Raw genomic sequence first — 16,881 nt, forward strand, 5'->3', positions numbered from 1 at the left:
ACACTGATTTGGGTTATTTTTGCCAAAGAAATGTAGCAGAATACATTTTGATCGAAATTTATGAAGAAAGATTATTTATTTGCAAAATTATATAACAGAAACTAGGAAAAAATGTTTTTTAATTTTCTGTCTTTTTATTTTTCATTCATATAGAAAAAATAGAAATTGAGTGGTGATTAAATACCACCAACTGAAAGCTCTATCTGTCTCAAAAAATGATATAAAATTAATTTGGGTACTGTAAGTAATTAGTGTTACTTAACTAGGTAATTGTCATTAAGGGCAGGTTCACACGGGGGCGACTTGTCAGGCGACCTAGCCGCCTGACAAGTCGCCTCCCGTTCTGTACAATGGAACCGTTCTAATCGGAGCGACGCAAGTCGCTCCGACTTAGAAGAAAGGTTCCTGTACTACTTTGGGGGCGACTTGCATAGACTTCTATACAAATGTCGTCTTGCAAGTCGCCCCGGCAGTCGTGTGCAGGTCGCCTCGGTGAGGCGACCTGCAAGTCGTGCCGCGTCTAGTGTGAACCGGCACTAAAGGTGTGACAGCACTGAATTCTGAAAAATGGCCTGGGCAGGAAGGGGGTGAAAGTCGCTGGTCTTAAAGTGGTTAACTGGCTCCAGTCTAAATTGGCTTTAGTATATGTATGTACGCATATGAGATAGGTACCTTAGATTGTAAGCTATTTTGAGGGCTGGAACTGATGTGAATGTACAATATATAAAAGTGTAGCATAAATGGTCAGTGCTATATAAATATCTTTAATAAATAACTACTTGATCAGACGACCGGCTCATAGTAAAAATACATCATTACTTTAATGTTAAATACCGGTGTTATGGCAGCAGCTGCCTGCCATAGCCCTGGTGTCGTTTTTCACAATGGCCGGTTCTCTGTAAGATAAAAGGGGTCTTGCGGGCGGATTGCAAAGATCAGCATTTTATTCTCTAGGGTCTCTGCTAAAAATAAATATATAATGTTTGGGGGTTCTAAGTAATTTTCTAGCAAAAAATACTAATTTTAAACTTTTAAACAAAAAGTTCTAGAAAAGGCTTGTTCTTCAAGTGGTTAATAAAACCAAAGATTTGCTGTACAAACTAGAAAGGCTGGTAAAAAGGTAGACCTTATAACATCTGCAGCAGAGATTCAGGCATTTCACTCTAATGCCAGCTATGCTGCCTTTTACACAATCTCCCAGTAATGGAAGCTTACAGCTTCTTGGTTTTTAACAGATTTGTACAGTGTGTACATTTTTGTAAGTGCAGAGCAGGAGTGAATTATCATTTCCCAGAATTAATGTGTAAAGATTTACTCCTTAAAAACTGTTTCTATCAAGAAACATCAAACACTCAATTTATCAGCTGTAGGCTACAGTATTAAAGTACAATGACATCTACAAAATAATCTGTGACGTTCTACTTGGGATGCTAATTGGTAATTATAATGACCTGTTTGATGGTATTAATTCTGTTTGTAGTTTTTATGATGCCTCCAAGCTTCTAGTTCAACTTTTGATGATTAAGTACCAATTTTGAGTGACATCTTTTTGTAATGACACAGTACAGCAGATAAGTGACTATTTATTGATTAAAGTAGTTCCCTTTCTATATTTCAAGGACTTAAGCTGGGCATACCGTAGACGATTAGTTTTTTTTGTTCAGCCAGCGGGCTGAATAAAAAAAAACTAACAAGTTCCTCTTTCCACACAAGCAAGGTGGATGGAGGAATTACCACCCTGTCCCCATCAGGACATTGTATTCTGACAGCTGCTCCTGTTTCTGTCGGAATACATTGAGTATAGCAGTGGCTGCTGCTAATTGACAAAAGTTGTGGCTAAGTGGTTAGTACTTCTGCCTAGCAGCACTTGGGTCGCCGGTTTAAATCCCAGCCACGGCACTACCTGCCTGGAGTTTACATGTTCTCCCTGTGCATGCATTGGTTTGCTCCGGTTACTTCCCACACTCCAAAGACATGCTGGTAGGGTAATTGGATCCTGTCAAAATTGACCCTAGTATGTGATTTAGGAACCTTAGATTGTAAGCTCCTTGAGGGTAGAGACTGTTGTGAATGTGCAATATGTGTGAAGCACTGCGTAAATTGACGGTGCTATATACGTACCTGTAATAAATAAAATAAATAAAATTCCAGTGTGTCTGTCTGACAGAAGTCATTCTAATGGTATTGAATACCTGCTTCACCCCTAAAGTTCTCTGGTTCCTCCCACCAGCCTTGTGTCAGTACTATATCCTGTAGAGAAGTAGAGATCAGCAGGAGAAACCACAGAATGTGGCAGGGGTAAAAGCGAAACTAAAATCTCCATACTTAAAGTGATTGTAAGGGTTTTTTTTTTTTTTTTTTTTAATAACAAACATATACTTACCTCCACTGTGCAGCTCGTTTTGCACAGAGTGGCCCCGAACCTGCTCTTCTGGGGTCCTTCCTGCATCAGATAACCCCCTAGAAGTAGCGCTCTCCCAAGGGGGTTACCTTGCGGGCGAGCTCCCGAGTCCAGCGGCATCCATAGCCGCTGAATGTATTACTTAGCCCCGCCCCCGCGTCATTGGATTTGATTGACAGCAGTGGGAGCCAATGGCTGCACTGCTATCAATCTATACAATCAAGAGCCAAAGACAGCGCGTCCCCGCCGGGTTAAGTTCCAGGGCTCAGGTAAGTAAAATGGGGGGCTGGGGGACCGGTCACTGCCAGGTGTTTTTTCACTTTAATGTATAGGATGCATTAAGGTGAAAAAACACGAAGGTTTACAACCCCTTTAACGGTCCTGTGCCAGCATCATCTTCTGAGTGCCAGTTTTCAGGCCTTTTCTTTGGCCGGCGGGGGATGACCTCATTCCTGCACATGCACAGGAGGCCGTCATTTCAGCACTCAGAATCCTGCCATTGTAAGCTGAGCTGCACATGCACAGCTCAATTTACAGTCCTGGAGGATATGGCAGGCAGGTAGGGGCATTATACTGTAGAAGAGACAGTGCATGTCTATTCTGCAATAAAAGCCTGCCTGCTTGCAGTTTTTTACAGCAGGACTTTAGTGTGTCGAATCTGAAGATCTTTCAGGTGGCTTTGCTCAGCAACAGCGAAGATTCTACAAATGGGTGCCAGGACAAGTGTGAAATGTCTTTTTTACCTGGAGTATTATTTCCTTTTCTTTCAGCAACAGGGTATCTTTAAATTTATCCAGGGGAAACATCTTCATGGAGTAGGTATGAACTCCTTATGTCTGCATATGTTTCACTGAGTGCTCTGTTTCCTTCTACTGAAAAACATTGTTCTAGGTTAAAGCTGAACTCCAGGCAAATATGAAAAGTGATTTAATTTGGTAAAAAAAAAAAAAGATCATTAAATTAATAATTAAATGCAAGTAGTATAAATACCAAAATCTGTTTTGTGCGTGGGAGTCTTGGCTGTGGCACATAGCTCTGAAGGAATGGCACAGGTATGCCGTTCCTTTAGAGCGCATGCGCCGGTGATGCGCTATAATATCTTCTAAACGGTGCACATTTAGGAGATAATCATTTTACTTACAGGTAAGCTTTATTATAAGCTTAGCTGTAGGTAAAAATAAAATATGAGAATTCACTGCCACTTTAACATGATTCACACCCAGTGAATTAATCGGGTTTGCGTCATACTGTCAAACTAACACCAAGAAATTCCCTATTGAAGGAGAGCGCAATGAGTAGTGGTCTCATCACTGTACTTGTGCTCCTTTATTGTTCGGTTACAAGGTAGGGGTGGGTCAGTGACCAACCTAAATTACTCGATTACAGATGAGATAAGGGAAGTGGTGACCCGGCTCAGGCCTGGCAAAGGGAATAATATACCACAGTGGCTTAACAGCTTTGCCAGTCTTTTGGCTGGTATGAAAATGCATATGTATTTCAGTGTATTTTGTTTTTTCCTAAATTTCAGCCCTAATTTCTACTTCATCAAATTGCCTCTAAAGTGTTTATGTGCCTGTTTGCATGTGGTAGAGATATTAGATTGGAAGCTCTGATGAGGGTAGATGTATTCATTATTTCTAGATATTCTAAGGGCCCAGTTGGAACTACAGTAAAATTATATTACAATAATACATTTTTTTACATGGTTCTATACAACCTTCCTTCCTTACATTCATATGTGTAGGGAAGAATGCAGTAGGCTTATGCTTGTCATAGATGGATTGAAATTTGGTCAGTTCAACAGGGACCAGAATAGTTTTGATCCATCTCGGACTGTTCCCATTCGTAACTGTATAAATACTATTTGAACCAATAAACACACCTCCCTTTGCTGTGATCTTGGAATCAGAGTCATCTAGAAGATAAGGAGATTGGGAACTATAGCAAACAGTGGCGTTCGCTCCATTAGGGGTGCTGCCCCCCTAATCCATGTGCCAGGCCCCTGATCTACATGCGGGGTGCCGGACGCATGGATTTCAGTGGGTTTTTTTTTTTTGCCTGAGGCTCTAATTAGCTTCAGAAAAGGGTGCGCCCTGAGCCCACTCAGTTGTGTGACAATAGCGGATTAATATTCGCTATTGTCTGCTTGATTCTCCTCCTGGTCAATCAGGAAGCGGGTCCTGGGACACGATTGGCCGAGAGGAGAGCAGCCGTATTGGTCATTGAGGAGGAGATGCAGGGGGAAGCCACCGAGGAGGAGACGCCGAGCTGGAGACACCAAGGAGGTTTGTGACCTAGATGGGGTAAGTGTGGGGTTTGCCGATCGACCAACTGAATGGGGGGGATTTGACTGACCGACCGGGGGGGCTTGACAGGTGTTTTGTTTGCCACCCCCAAAAGTTTCCCCCCCCCCAAGAAATGGAGCACCAGCCGCCACTGATGGCAAACAAGGCAGGAGGGCAGCAAGGGGCAGATAATAAAAGCCAGGGTTGAGATGACTTTTAGCAGTTATGCTACTCTATGTCAGTTAATCACATTTTCATGTTTAGTTTGAAGTGTGCGATTTTAAATTTAGTGTTACCTACTGTTCCATTGCACGTGGGTGGATTGTAATTCATATGCTTCATAAATGTCTGTTGGCATTTGAATATCTTTGGGTTGTTATTCACATTGATTGCAGGACTTTTTTTTCCTTCTACCAAATGTTTGAGCAATATTTAGCTGCGGAAAGACATTAACAAATGAGCAAATGATCAAGAAAGCTGTTGCTTTTAGACTCTTCTGTTCCTCTAGAATCTTTAATGAATTTTGGCAGAGTTTATCAGTCAGTTTAGTACATATTATAAAGAGGTACTTATATCGTAGCTTTGTCTCATGCTGAGATCTGTCTGTGAATTAATGTGAAGCATCTGTCTGACATCTCTCTTACAGATCCAGACTGGGCATCCTACACTCTTGGGGTGTTCATTTGCTTGAACTGTTCTGGAATTCACCGCAACATTCCTCAGATCAGCCGAGTGAAATCTGTCCGTTTAGACCCATGGGATGATGTACAGATTGAGGTACAGACTTATTTTCTGAGCAGTGTTCCTTTTATAGATGTACTATTTTCAGCTACTATGTTGGGTAGAGTTATTTACTGTAAAAGTTTGCCTCCCATGAAATTTTGGAGCAACATGGTTCCCAGAACAAATTAAAAAATGGAGCACTCGGCTTTTGAATAGAAAATTAACTATTTGCTTGTTCCATTAGTAGTACTGCTTATGTTATGGTATATACACTGATCAGCCATAACTTTATGACCACTGGCAGGTTAAGAGGCCAACACTTATCTTGTTACAGTGGCATCTGAAAGTAGGTGGGATATAGTAGGCAGCAAGTAAAAATATTTTCATTGAAGTTGATGTGGTAAAAGCAGAGAAAATGGGCATCACAGTTTGTTGTATATGGGGTTGTGGAGCTGCAGACTTATTTAGGGGGCCCATGCTGACCCGTGTTCACAACCAAAAGTCCCTGCAATGGGCATCTTGATATCAAGACTGGACCATAGATCAATAGAAGAAGGTGGTCTAGTCTAATGAATCACATTTTCCTTTCACAACTTCCTGAGGGTGGTTCCTTTTGAACCTCCCTGCATGGTCCTAGGGTCAGACACTATGGCAATGCACAACTTTTGGTCACAAAATCACAAAACTCATGGGTTTCAGTAACATTTTGACTGTTGAAGCCAGATTGAAAAATAGATGTATTTATGATACAAACATATAGTTAACTACATGTAGGGAGAGCGGCACAACATGGTGTTGGATTCAATATTGATCTAACTGTCTAGAATAGCTAATACAAATTTATATGTCTTACAAAAGGATGGGCACTAGCTAGCTAAAGTTTCTTTAAAGCCAAATCTTGATTGAAATGCAAAATACTTGTTCACATAAACTTGTCACTTCCAGTGGCTTTGTGGAAAAAGGCCGAGATATCCATTTTCACAGCTGGAGGTGTAAATGGCATTTGAACACAACAGCTTTTACCCAATATGACTTCTAACACAATATACATCCTACATATATAATGTGATGGGCTATATAGGCCTCATCCCTATTGTTACTCGAGAATTTATAGAATGGTCAGGTTGAATGGACTTTACCGGTGAAGGACAGTAGAAAACGAATTAAAAATTAATCATCTTTATTACAAAAAGTTAAAAAATGCTTAACACACTGTTAATAAAACCAAGAAACACTGGCTTAATATCAAAATATCAGATCAATAGGTTACTATAGTATATCTCTGTTACTGCTGTGTCAAGCGGTTGATGCGTTTCAAATCAGTGCTTCTTCAGGACCTCAATTTCTAGACCACAGACAGAGATGTCCTATTTAAGAAAAAACATAGCTGTTAATTACATTTCATCAAAGCATGAGCGCAACATATACATCTCTCTCAGCCTGCATCCTGTGCCCCCCATATACTGTATATATACACATGCACAGAGGACCACTTACATGTACGTGATATGAGCCTTTGTGCAAAATGGTGTGCTAAGTGTCATCAGGAAGCAACTTGGTATATGTTGCTGTGGAATCAACAAATAATAGAAAAGTAGCTTGATAGTTCTATTAAAAAGGAAAGTGAGCAGAGCATTGGTTGGCTATATTCAGGAGCTAGGTAAGTATTCAGACTACACACCAGCCAAAAGGATGTAACAATTGAGAATGTGATCCCAGAAGATGAGGCCAATGGCCCAGAAAAGAAGGATAATAATCAGTTCCAAATATCTAGCATAACCTACAGTGTCCAAAAAAGACCAGCAGTTAGGACCATATTTCTAATAAAGTACACAAAGACAAATATATACCTAAATGATGATTAAAATAGCAGCCGATGATTGTACTTAGTCTCAAATGCTGGAATCATCCATATAGCCATGTTAAAGAGGAAAGACATCTGGGAGTAATGATAACATAATTTAGACAAGTCAAAGTCTCTCCAGTACTATCAAGCATTACTATAGAAAAGCTTGTTTGCAAGAAACCAGACCACAGCAGAACACTTACCAGCTAACTTGTATCAGAATTTGTATATCAAATTTGTTTTAATACCAAACATCTCTTTTCTGTGCATGCTCTCCGTTTATCAGCCGGATATCTATAAACAATATACCAGACAAACTGTCGTGTAATCACAGGGAACAATATCCAGTTTGTTCTTTCCCACCTCTGTAACCCCCTTCTCATCTGGCCCAACACTTAATCCCTCCCCTGCTCATCTGTCCCATCACTGTAACCCCCTGCTTTTCTGTCCCACTGCTGAACCCCCTTCTCATCCCTCCCACCACTGTACTCCCTTGCTCTTCTGTCCCACCATTGTAACCCCCCTGCTCATCTGCCCCATCAATGTACCCCTTTTCTCATCTGCCCCACCACTGTACCTCCCTGCACATCTGCTCCACTGCCGTATCGCCATGCTCTTCTGTCTCACTACTGAATCGCCCGCTCATCTGCAACACCACTGTAACCCGCTTTCTCATCTGCCCCACCATTGTACCTCCTGCACAGCTGTCTCACTTCTTCTGCCCCACCTCTGTTCCCCCTGCTCTTCTGCCCCACCTCTGTTCCCCCTGCTCTTCTGCCCCACCTTTGTTCCCCCTGCTCTTCTTCCCCACCTCTGTTCCCCCTTCTCTCCTGCCCCACCACTGTTCCCCCTGCTCTCCTGCCACATCACTGTAACCCCCTGCTCATCTGCCCCAGCAATACACCTCCTTTCACATCTGCCCCACTGCTCTACCCCCCTGCTTTTCTGCCCCAACACTAAACCCCCCTGCTCATCGGCCCCATCACTGTACCCCCCTGCTTTTCTGTCCCACTTCTGAAACCCACTTCTTATCTGTTCCACCGCTGTACCTCCCTGCACATCTGCCCCAACCCGGGAACCCTCCTGCTCTTCTGTCCCACTTCTGAATCCCCCTTCTTATATGTTCCACCGCTGTACCTCCCTGCACATCTGCCCCAACCCGGGAACCCTCCTGCTCTTCTGTTCCACTTCTGAACCCCTCCTGCTCATTTTCCCCACCGCTGTACCCTCCTGCTCATCTGCTCCACCGCTGTACCCTCTTCTCATCTATGATATACGTGATATGCAGAGTGGTGAACGGAAGCAGAGATGAGACACATCTACCTGTCCTGGCACACTCATCCTGCTGATCTACCTCTTGCATCCAGCCCACATGCTTGTATGTGATGTCACATACAAGCATCTAGAATGGATACACAATGATGAGCTCAGGTCAGGGGCATTTTCTGAAAGCAGTGGGCCTGTGTGCAGTATCATAAGTTGGGCCCCCGCAGCTGAGAAAAAGTGGTTGGGTGTGATTTTCATTGTGCCGAATACTGACTGTGGCTCAAAGGGACACAGAGTTCTGGGGTTCAGTAGTAAGTGATGCAAAGGTTCAGGAATAATTTCAACAAAGTTCCCAGAAGCTCAACAGCAATTCCACAAATTGTCACCTGATTGTGGTTTTCTCAATCACATTGAAATCCCTTCTTTCTAAAATTGGTAGTGGCAACCAAGCGAGTCATCTTCCTCCAGATGGTGGACGGGGCTAGCAGGACTGTGATTGTCTTTAGCAGTGGCCAAGACAGTCCTCCTCCTCCTGGAAACAGGGACTGCCCCCTCCACCTACCTGAACTACACCCAATCTCTTCCCCATCACAAAAGATGACGATCGCAGCTACAGCAAAGTTAGAGAACCAAACAATGTTTCCCATCTTTTACAATGTGTGGGGGCAAAGTGCCTCCCCCTCAGTGCAGGTGTGGCATGGGGAACTCTGAAATTGGAATGCATTAGTGTCTCACTGACATTTCCCTGCGCTGCTCTGCTGATGGGGAGGGAGTCGAGTGCCAGCAAAAGAGGCTTGGCGTACCGCTTGCGGCACCAGTGCCGGGGGTTGCCTACCCCTGATATAGACCAAATAAAACCTTCCATATGCTACAATTGAATTATAACCTATTACAAACTGCAAAGAAAGGTCAGGAGGCCTTATACAGTAATAAGGCCTAAAGATCACTGTGAGGATAAACAAAAGGCCAGACATAGGTCTAGCTAGGTTTCATACAATGCAGCATGAAAACAGTAAGTTTGGGCGATGGGGGTCCAGAGGCCTGTCTTCATAAAAGGTGACACCGTGTACTTATTGGGAACCCCTTCCTATGTTTTCTAGGGGGGGCCTGCAATGCCCCTGTAGGAGCTAATACAGGAAAATAAAAGAAAAAGAATGGGGAGGGAGGGGAACCATACCTTTTAGATCATTGAGAGAGGAATGCTGAATAGTTGCTTTTGGATATGGCACATTGGAGTTATTGAATAACCCTATTTATACATAATATATAACAAAAAATCAATCATGTAAACTTATTTGACTTGATCTAAGCCTGGCAGTCTTAGCAGGTGGGTGAAGAGCAGGTTGTTCTGTGACACTAATGCCGCGTACACACGATCGGAATTTCCAACCACAAATGTTCGATGTGAGCTTGTTGTCGGAAGTTCCGACCATGTGTAGGCTCCATCAGACATTTCGTGCCAGAATTTCCGACAGCAGATGTTTGAGAGCTAGATCTCAATTTTTCCGACAACAAAATCCGTTGACGTAACTACCGGGCGTGTGTAGACAATTCCGACGCACAAAATTCCATGCATGCTCTGAATCAAGTACGAGACGGAAGCGCTTGAAACTAGCGTCCGGAATGGAGATAGCACATTCGTCACGCTGCAAATTTTGTAATCTTTTAACGCAGTGCATTCTTTTCTTTATAATGCTAGAACAATGAAGTTGTTTTGCTGCTGATATTCACACAGAGTTCTGACAAACTTATTTCTTTATTATTTCTCGTGATCTCCTGAATAATCTTTATTTTTTTTTTTTCGCCAGATCTCCAGAATAATGTTTCTATTTTTTTTTATAGTGATCTCCTTTTTTTTTTTTTTTTTTAATCAAGATCTCCTGATTTATTTTTTTTAATGTTTTTTTTCTAGTGATCTCCATAATATTTTTTGTTTTGTGTGTCAAGTTACCACAACACCATTATTATCTTATATTTTTTAACCTCAAGCAGATTGGTTGGTGTTGTTGTGCTTTGTTAATTTGACATTGTATTTTTGAAATGTACCTGCCTACTCACAAACAAACTGTCCTTTTTGTACTAAAACACATAGCCAAGTATTTGTGAAAATAAAATAGACATTTATTAGGGGTAATAACAAAATAAAGAGGAAGGCAACGCTGGATAAACGGTTGAAATTGGCGAAGCCTTTGCACCCCAGGGCAGACATCAATTATTTGACAGGCAAATTGGTAGCCTGGGGAGTCCATTTAAAAGGAAGCACAATATGGTCCAGGACTCAGAGAGATCGGAAGCAGCAGCAGATGACATATATGTCCCCAGGCTGTGGTCTTACCACAGCCTGCGTCTTTTGCCAGACCAGACCGAACCCAGGCCATCACTCTCAAGACTTCCTTGCATGCTTCCTTCCAGACCGTGGCTGTGGTGTTGGAGTTGTGGCAGGAGGTGGAGGAGGCATATGGTCCAACTCACATACGTGAGTTGTTCGCACATCACCCCCTTATTTAGGGCCTGATAGATGACTTCCTCACAAATGAGGCGTTGGCCCACCTCCATTTCCTGCATTTTGCTGGCTGCCATACAGGCATAGGCCTCTTGAATATTGGAGGTGGTTCTGAGCGCCGCAGTATCCTGCCGAATCAAAGAAAGCGCTACTCCTCCACGTTACTCCCCTTCCTGGGCCTTTTTGTTGGAAGGCGGAGGGAAGGAAACTGCGATTCGGTTAGGCTACTGGGCACGGTCACCTCCTGGCTGCCACTTTCCACGGCCACCTCCTGGCTGCCACTTTCCACGGCCACCTCCTGGCTGCCACTTTCACCTGCCTCCTCCTGGCTGAGACCTGTGTATGAAAATGGGACATAGTTTTACTTTTTTGGTCATCAGTCACACACAATTTAGAGCTCATGACTGTTGCAAATTGAATGTTAACAAATAGAAAAAAAAAATCATTCTGACCCCTTCATTTTTCATTCTTGTCCCAATCATTTTTGGCTACTACTGTCTATTGATATGTAAACCACTTTGTTAAATCAGAAATTAGTGACATCAAAAATTAACATCATTAATTTTTGGTCAAGAAATATGTTGAACAATGCTATACCTGGCTCAAGCTGGGCTCCTCCACTTCTTCCTGGGTGGAAGGCCCAGGTTGGACTTCTGAAGCCTCATCTGAGGTGGAAGGAAGAGTGAAAGGAAGGGTTGAGAGTGATGGCCTGATTTCAGTCTGGTCTGACAAAAAACGCAGTCTGTCGTAGTACCACAGCCTGGGGACATATACGTCATCTGCTGCTGCTCCGGATCTCATGGAATCCTGTATCTTTTTGCTCCACCTATTATATATGCTCCTCAGGCCACCAATTTTGCACTTCAAATAGGGGGTGGTTGCCGTGGGAATCACCGGCTTCACCAATTCCAACAGTTGATCCAGCGCTGCCTTCCTCTTTATTTTATTATTATTATAAAAAAGGTGTTTCACCTGCCACAGACAGGGCAACTCCCTGTATTTATCAATGAAGCTAGGGAGGAAGTCATGATTGTTGAATCTATCCATTTTATCTGCAAGACGCAACACAAAGAGAATGGGGTATATTCCCCGCCCCTTCTCTTTCGGCGCAGTGGGAAAGCATATGGCGGAGACCTCTGCAGGTGCATGCAGAGGAGAGCAACAACGACGAGGAAAGCCCAGAGCCACAAACGTCCCGATCCAGGAGATTTAAGGCCTCAGATATGTCCTTTGTAGAGATGGTGGACATCTTGAAGAGGGCCGACTATGAAGGGAAATATGGACCGTACAGAAACCCAAATGTGAGAAAGGCAAAATCATGAGTAAAGTTGTGAAAAGTCTGCAGAAGAATTTTGGGGTACGGCGATCCAAGGATCAACTGAGGAAACGATGGTCAGATTTCAAATTGAGGGAGCACGATCAGTACAGAAGTATCAAGACAGTGCTGCAAAAAAGTAAGTATTTTGTCGTGTGTTCATATTATTATCACTTGCATGCTGCTCCATGTGCTTTTCTTTATACTGTTGTACAGTTTAAAATGGCAAGTTTCTGATTCGTGGGCACAGTAATCGTTCGTAGTAAACATTGTTCGCTCACTAATACAATGTTTTTGGCAGATGCAGGTTAACTACATTTGTTCAGGCCTATTTGTATTAAAAGAAGTTTGTTGTTTTGATGGGTTTGTAACTAGAATGCAATGCAAACTTGATTCAGTGTAAGAAGAGGCTGTTTACACATCTGGACGCAGGAGCACTAGTGTGGGACACCAGAACACCCTTTTTAGGGTGTCCCACACAGATGCTTCAGTGGATACTAGGGGTGTCTCCATGTGTGATACTTTACCAAAAAAGGTAAGTATTCCAGCTTTAACAAAGTGAAAAAATCATGTCTTCAGCTTGGAACTCTGCCAAAACAGACAATTGTACGACACTTCCAAGCAATGTTTCATATTCATATTTCTTGCCTCAAATATCTGTGTGCTAAGTATACCCTTTTTGTATTCACATAGGGGAGAAAAGACTTGGGACATCTGAGGACACCAGGGACCCCCAACCTCCTAAAGAAGGGTAAGTCACCACACCACAACCTGAGGATGTGGAGGGAGGAGAGGTTCATGATGTGGTTGAAATAGTGACCACAACAGGTGAGTGTCTGAGACCACAGCTTCAGGTAATAGATGTATGCCTGCATATTTATTATACATGGTGTGTTTTTTTTTTTATTTTAGGAGATGTGGATGTTGTGGAAGAAGAATCTCATTTCACCAGTGCAAGTGCACAGATCCTCATCGGGGAGATCATGTTGTGCAATCGTGATTTAGAAAAGATAAAGGAAAACATCAATGATGTTCAACAAATATGAAGAACATCATTGATGTTTTAGGCAGAATCTAAAACAAACAAAAATTGTACCGTTTTGTCGGACTTTTTTTTATTTTAAAGTATTTTAAAAGCCAAATTTTGAAGCTGCACACAGTGTGTCAACATGTGCTATCTGCCATCACGGGATATCAAGGTACGCTTTTTGGGGGTAAAACCCCTTCCTCACAACTCAAGTAGATTTCCCCACGTCCATTGATCCCCCATGATGGGAGGTAGCACGTTGACAGGCATGGGATCAGGAGGGAAATCCACATTTTGACTCCCAATTTGTGTGCATTTTCAAAATTTGGCTTTTATAGGGGTGACATCAGCCCATCTGATGAAGGCAAGATCAACACAGTTTTCACATACTAATGTCTGATATTGCCTTCACTTTTTCAAAGATGAACTTTGTAAGTTCCTGAATTGTGTATGTTATGGTTTTAAACATGCCTGTTTAACCAAAAAAAGGATATTTATAATGTCAAACATAAAAATGTTATACACCAAAGATGTTTCAAAAACCCTTTTCTAACGCACATGTGAATGTGCACAGAGTAAAATGTTTTTATACTCAACAACGTGTGGCTTCTTCTTTCAATGCTCAATACCAGTTTTTTGGAGTTAGTTTATGTTTACAGTGACAATGGGGGTTATTTACTAAAGGCAAATCCACTTTGCACTACAAGTGCACTTTCAGTGCACTTGAAAGCAATTCTTCGTCCATGAACTCCTCCTCGCCCTGTTCATGGACTGGGCTTGGGTCAAAGTAAGAACCCCAACACCAAGCCCCTGCATAGCACAAACTCTATGATGAGTACGTAACCGCAACATGGCTTCAAAACGGTCGGCTGGTCAGAACGAACTAACAAAACACACTGAAAATCAGAAAGGCCTGAGAAGAGTGAGCTGAAAATCAGAAACGAGCCGACAAGAACGCACTGAAAAACAGATACGAACTGACTACACGCACTGAAAAACAGATACGAACCCACAAGCACAAACTGAAGAGCTGTAATGAACTGAAAAGCGCAAATCGCCTCTCACCAAACTTCTACTAACACAAGATTAGCAGAAGGAGCCCAAAGGGTGGCGCACTGGTTATTAAACTTCCTTTTTATAATGCCGTCGTACGTGTTGTACGTCAGCGCGTTTTTGCCGATCGGAATTTCCGACAACATTTGTGCGATTGTGTGTATGCAAGACAAGTTTCAGCCAACATCCGTCGGAAAAAAATCCACAGTTTGGTTGTCGGAAACTCCGATCGTCTGTACGCGGCATTAGGCTCCATTCACACTAGTGCGACTCTGAGTACTTTGGAGTGCGACTTTCGTGTGACTTTACACTCTCTGGCACTCAAATTGCAAGAAAGTCACATCAAAGTAGTGAAGGAACCTTTTCACGCTGCGACTTTAACCACTTTCTGCCCGGCCTGTAGCAAAGTGACGGTCAGACTGTGGTTTAATTGTTCTGACGTTCAGGCGTGCACAAGCGGCCTTTCTGAAGGACATCATATCAGAACAAAGGAAATCTCCATAGTGCAGTATTTCTTAAAAGCAAGTTTATTAAACAGTAGTAACTTACATTCAGGTTAAGAACAATCAGCATTGATAATTATCAGAACCTCCGGTCTTGGCCACTAGTTCTCATGCTCACACACCCATAGATAGCATTCTACTTAGTTTGGTTGGTTCCTCTGTATTGACTCATAAGAGCAACCAAATAGTAGAAGATGAAAGAACATGGCCATACTCTATGCTAGTATCCTCACTGTAGATCATATACCTGCTTCTGTAAGAAGGTCCACAGGGGCTTCTAAATGTGATTACAGGATCTAGGAAGTAATGTACAATGAAATTGGAGGAGAACCAGTTATGTAATCTGTCAAAGTCATATGACTGGTTCCCCTCCAGTCACAGAGCCTCTCGCTTTTATTGCTCTTGTTTGAACTGTGCAATGCATATTTATAAAGTACACCACTGCTTTATGAACGTGCAGCGTTTTTCCTTTTTTTTTAAGCAGCTGTATGACTGCAGTACATGAGCCCCTTTTATAAATCTTTTTTTTTTTTTTAATTCCCTTTTTTCCACACATATTATTTGCCCTGTCTGTTGCTCTGGTGAGCATTTGCTCTCTATGTTACCAAATGTCAAGTCTTTGTGGAATATTGATAGATGATGACTCTTCAAGAAATGTCTACAAGATGGATTTAGACACTGCAACTGTTTTTGAGACATGAAGAATGTTCATAACATAATGTTAAGTGAAGGTAGATTTGTATTCCATGAAAAATAGTTTGTAGTGACATTTTTAGAAACTTTGCTTTCTACTTTTAAAAAGTTGCTTGTTTTTTTACATATAGGTTTTATTTGTAGAATGCATCCAATGATCTTAGTTGTCAGTAGGTTTTCTTTATAGGATATGTCGTTTCCCTCCTCATTGCACCTATAAAAAAAGTGCATATAAGGATCACCTGTATTCAGCTGTTCACTTTAGCATAATTCAGTTTATCAGATTTAGGCACAGCCAAACTCATCCCACTCTCTCACCGCTTTGTTGACTGTACAGAATAACTTTAGTCCAGTTATGTAAAAATCTGACAATATATTTTTGATTTAGTTGTACGATTGTGGATTCAACCATGACACTGAGCTTAGAAACACTGAATGGACAGTTAAGACAATGTCAACTTATTCTTGCTTGTTCCCTGTTGGTAGAGATAATTATGCACTTGTACGTGAAGAGGTTATCTGGAAATGGATTGTCTTGCTGATGGCTACATGGAGTAGTAGGTAATAATATTGTCTATAGCAGGGATGGATGGAATTTATATATAGTATTTTGGAAGCATGGAAATATTTACTTTAAAGTGTATTTCAGTGGGTTGATATACTTCGTTGATGTTACTGAATGGTTATTGCCTAACTACAGATTAGAGAAACCCATAGCAGCCAAACAAAAAAAGAGCGACAATTGTGAAAAAAACCAATATTTTTTACTTTTTGCTATAATAAATATCCCCCCAAAAATATATTAAAAAAATGTTTTCCTCAGTTTAGGCCAATATGTATTCTTCTACATATTTCTGGTAAAAAAAAAATCACAATAAGTGTATATTGATTGGTTTGCACAAAAGTTATAGCGTCTACCAAATAGGGTATAGTTTAATGGCATTTTTATTATTAAATTCTTTTTCTATTAGTAATGGTGGCGATCTGCGATTTTTATCGTGACTGCGACATTATGGTGGCCACATCAGACACTTTTGGCACTATTTTGGGACCATTGTCATTTATACAGCGATCAGTGCTATAAAAATGCACTGCTTACTGTGTAAATTGCACTGGTAGGAAAGGGATTAAACACTAGGGGGTGATCAAGGGGTTAATTGTGTCCTAGGGAGTGATTCTAACTGTGGGGGGGATGGGCTACCTAGGACATGACAGCGATCACTGCTCCCAATGACAGGGAGCAGTAGATCCCTGTCATGGCACGAT

At 41.9% G+C, this 16,881-nt stretch overlaps 1 protein-coding gene across 1 annotated transcript in view; it reads left to right on the forward strand.

Moving 5' to 3' along the window:
- Positions 1-16,881, forward strand: part of ADAP1 (ArfGAP with dual PH domains 1) — a 387,735-nt gene that overhangs the window by 147,133 nt on the left and 223,721 nt on the right. The window contains exon 2 of the mRNA XM_073636836.1: positions 5,333-5,463. Coding sequence (XP_073492937.1) covers positions 5,333-5,463 — 131 coding nt within the window. The remainder of the gene's footprint in view (positions 1-5,332; positions 5,464-16,881) is intronic.

This window comes from Aquarana catesbeiana, linkage group LG06 (genome assembly GCF_042186555.1).
Source record: "Aquarana catesbeiana isolate 2022-GZ linkage group LG06, ASM4218655v1, whole genome shotgun sequence".
Taxonomy (NCBI): Eukaryota; Metazoa; Chordata; class Amphibia; order Anura; family Ranidae; genus Aquarana; species Aquarana catesbeiana.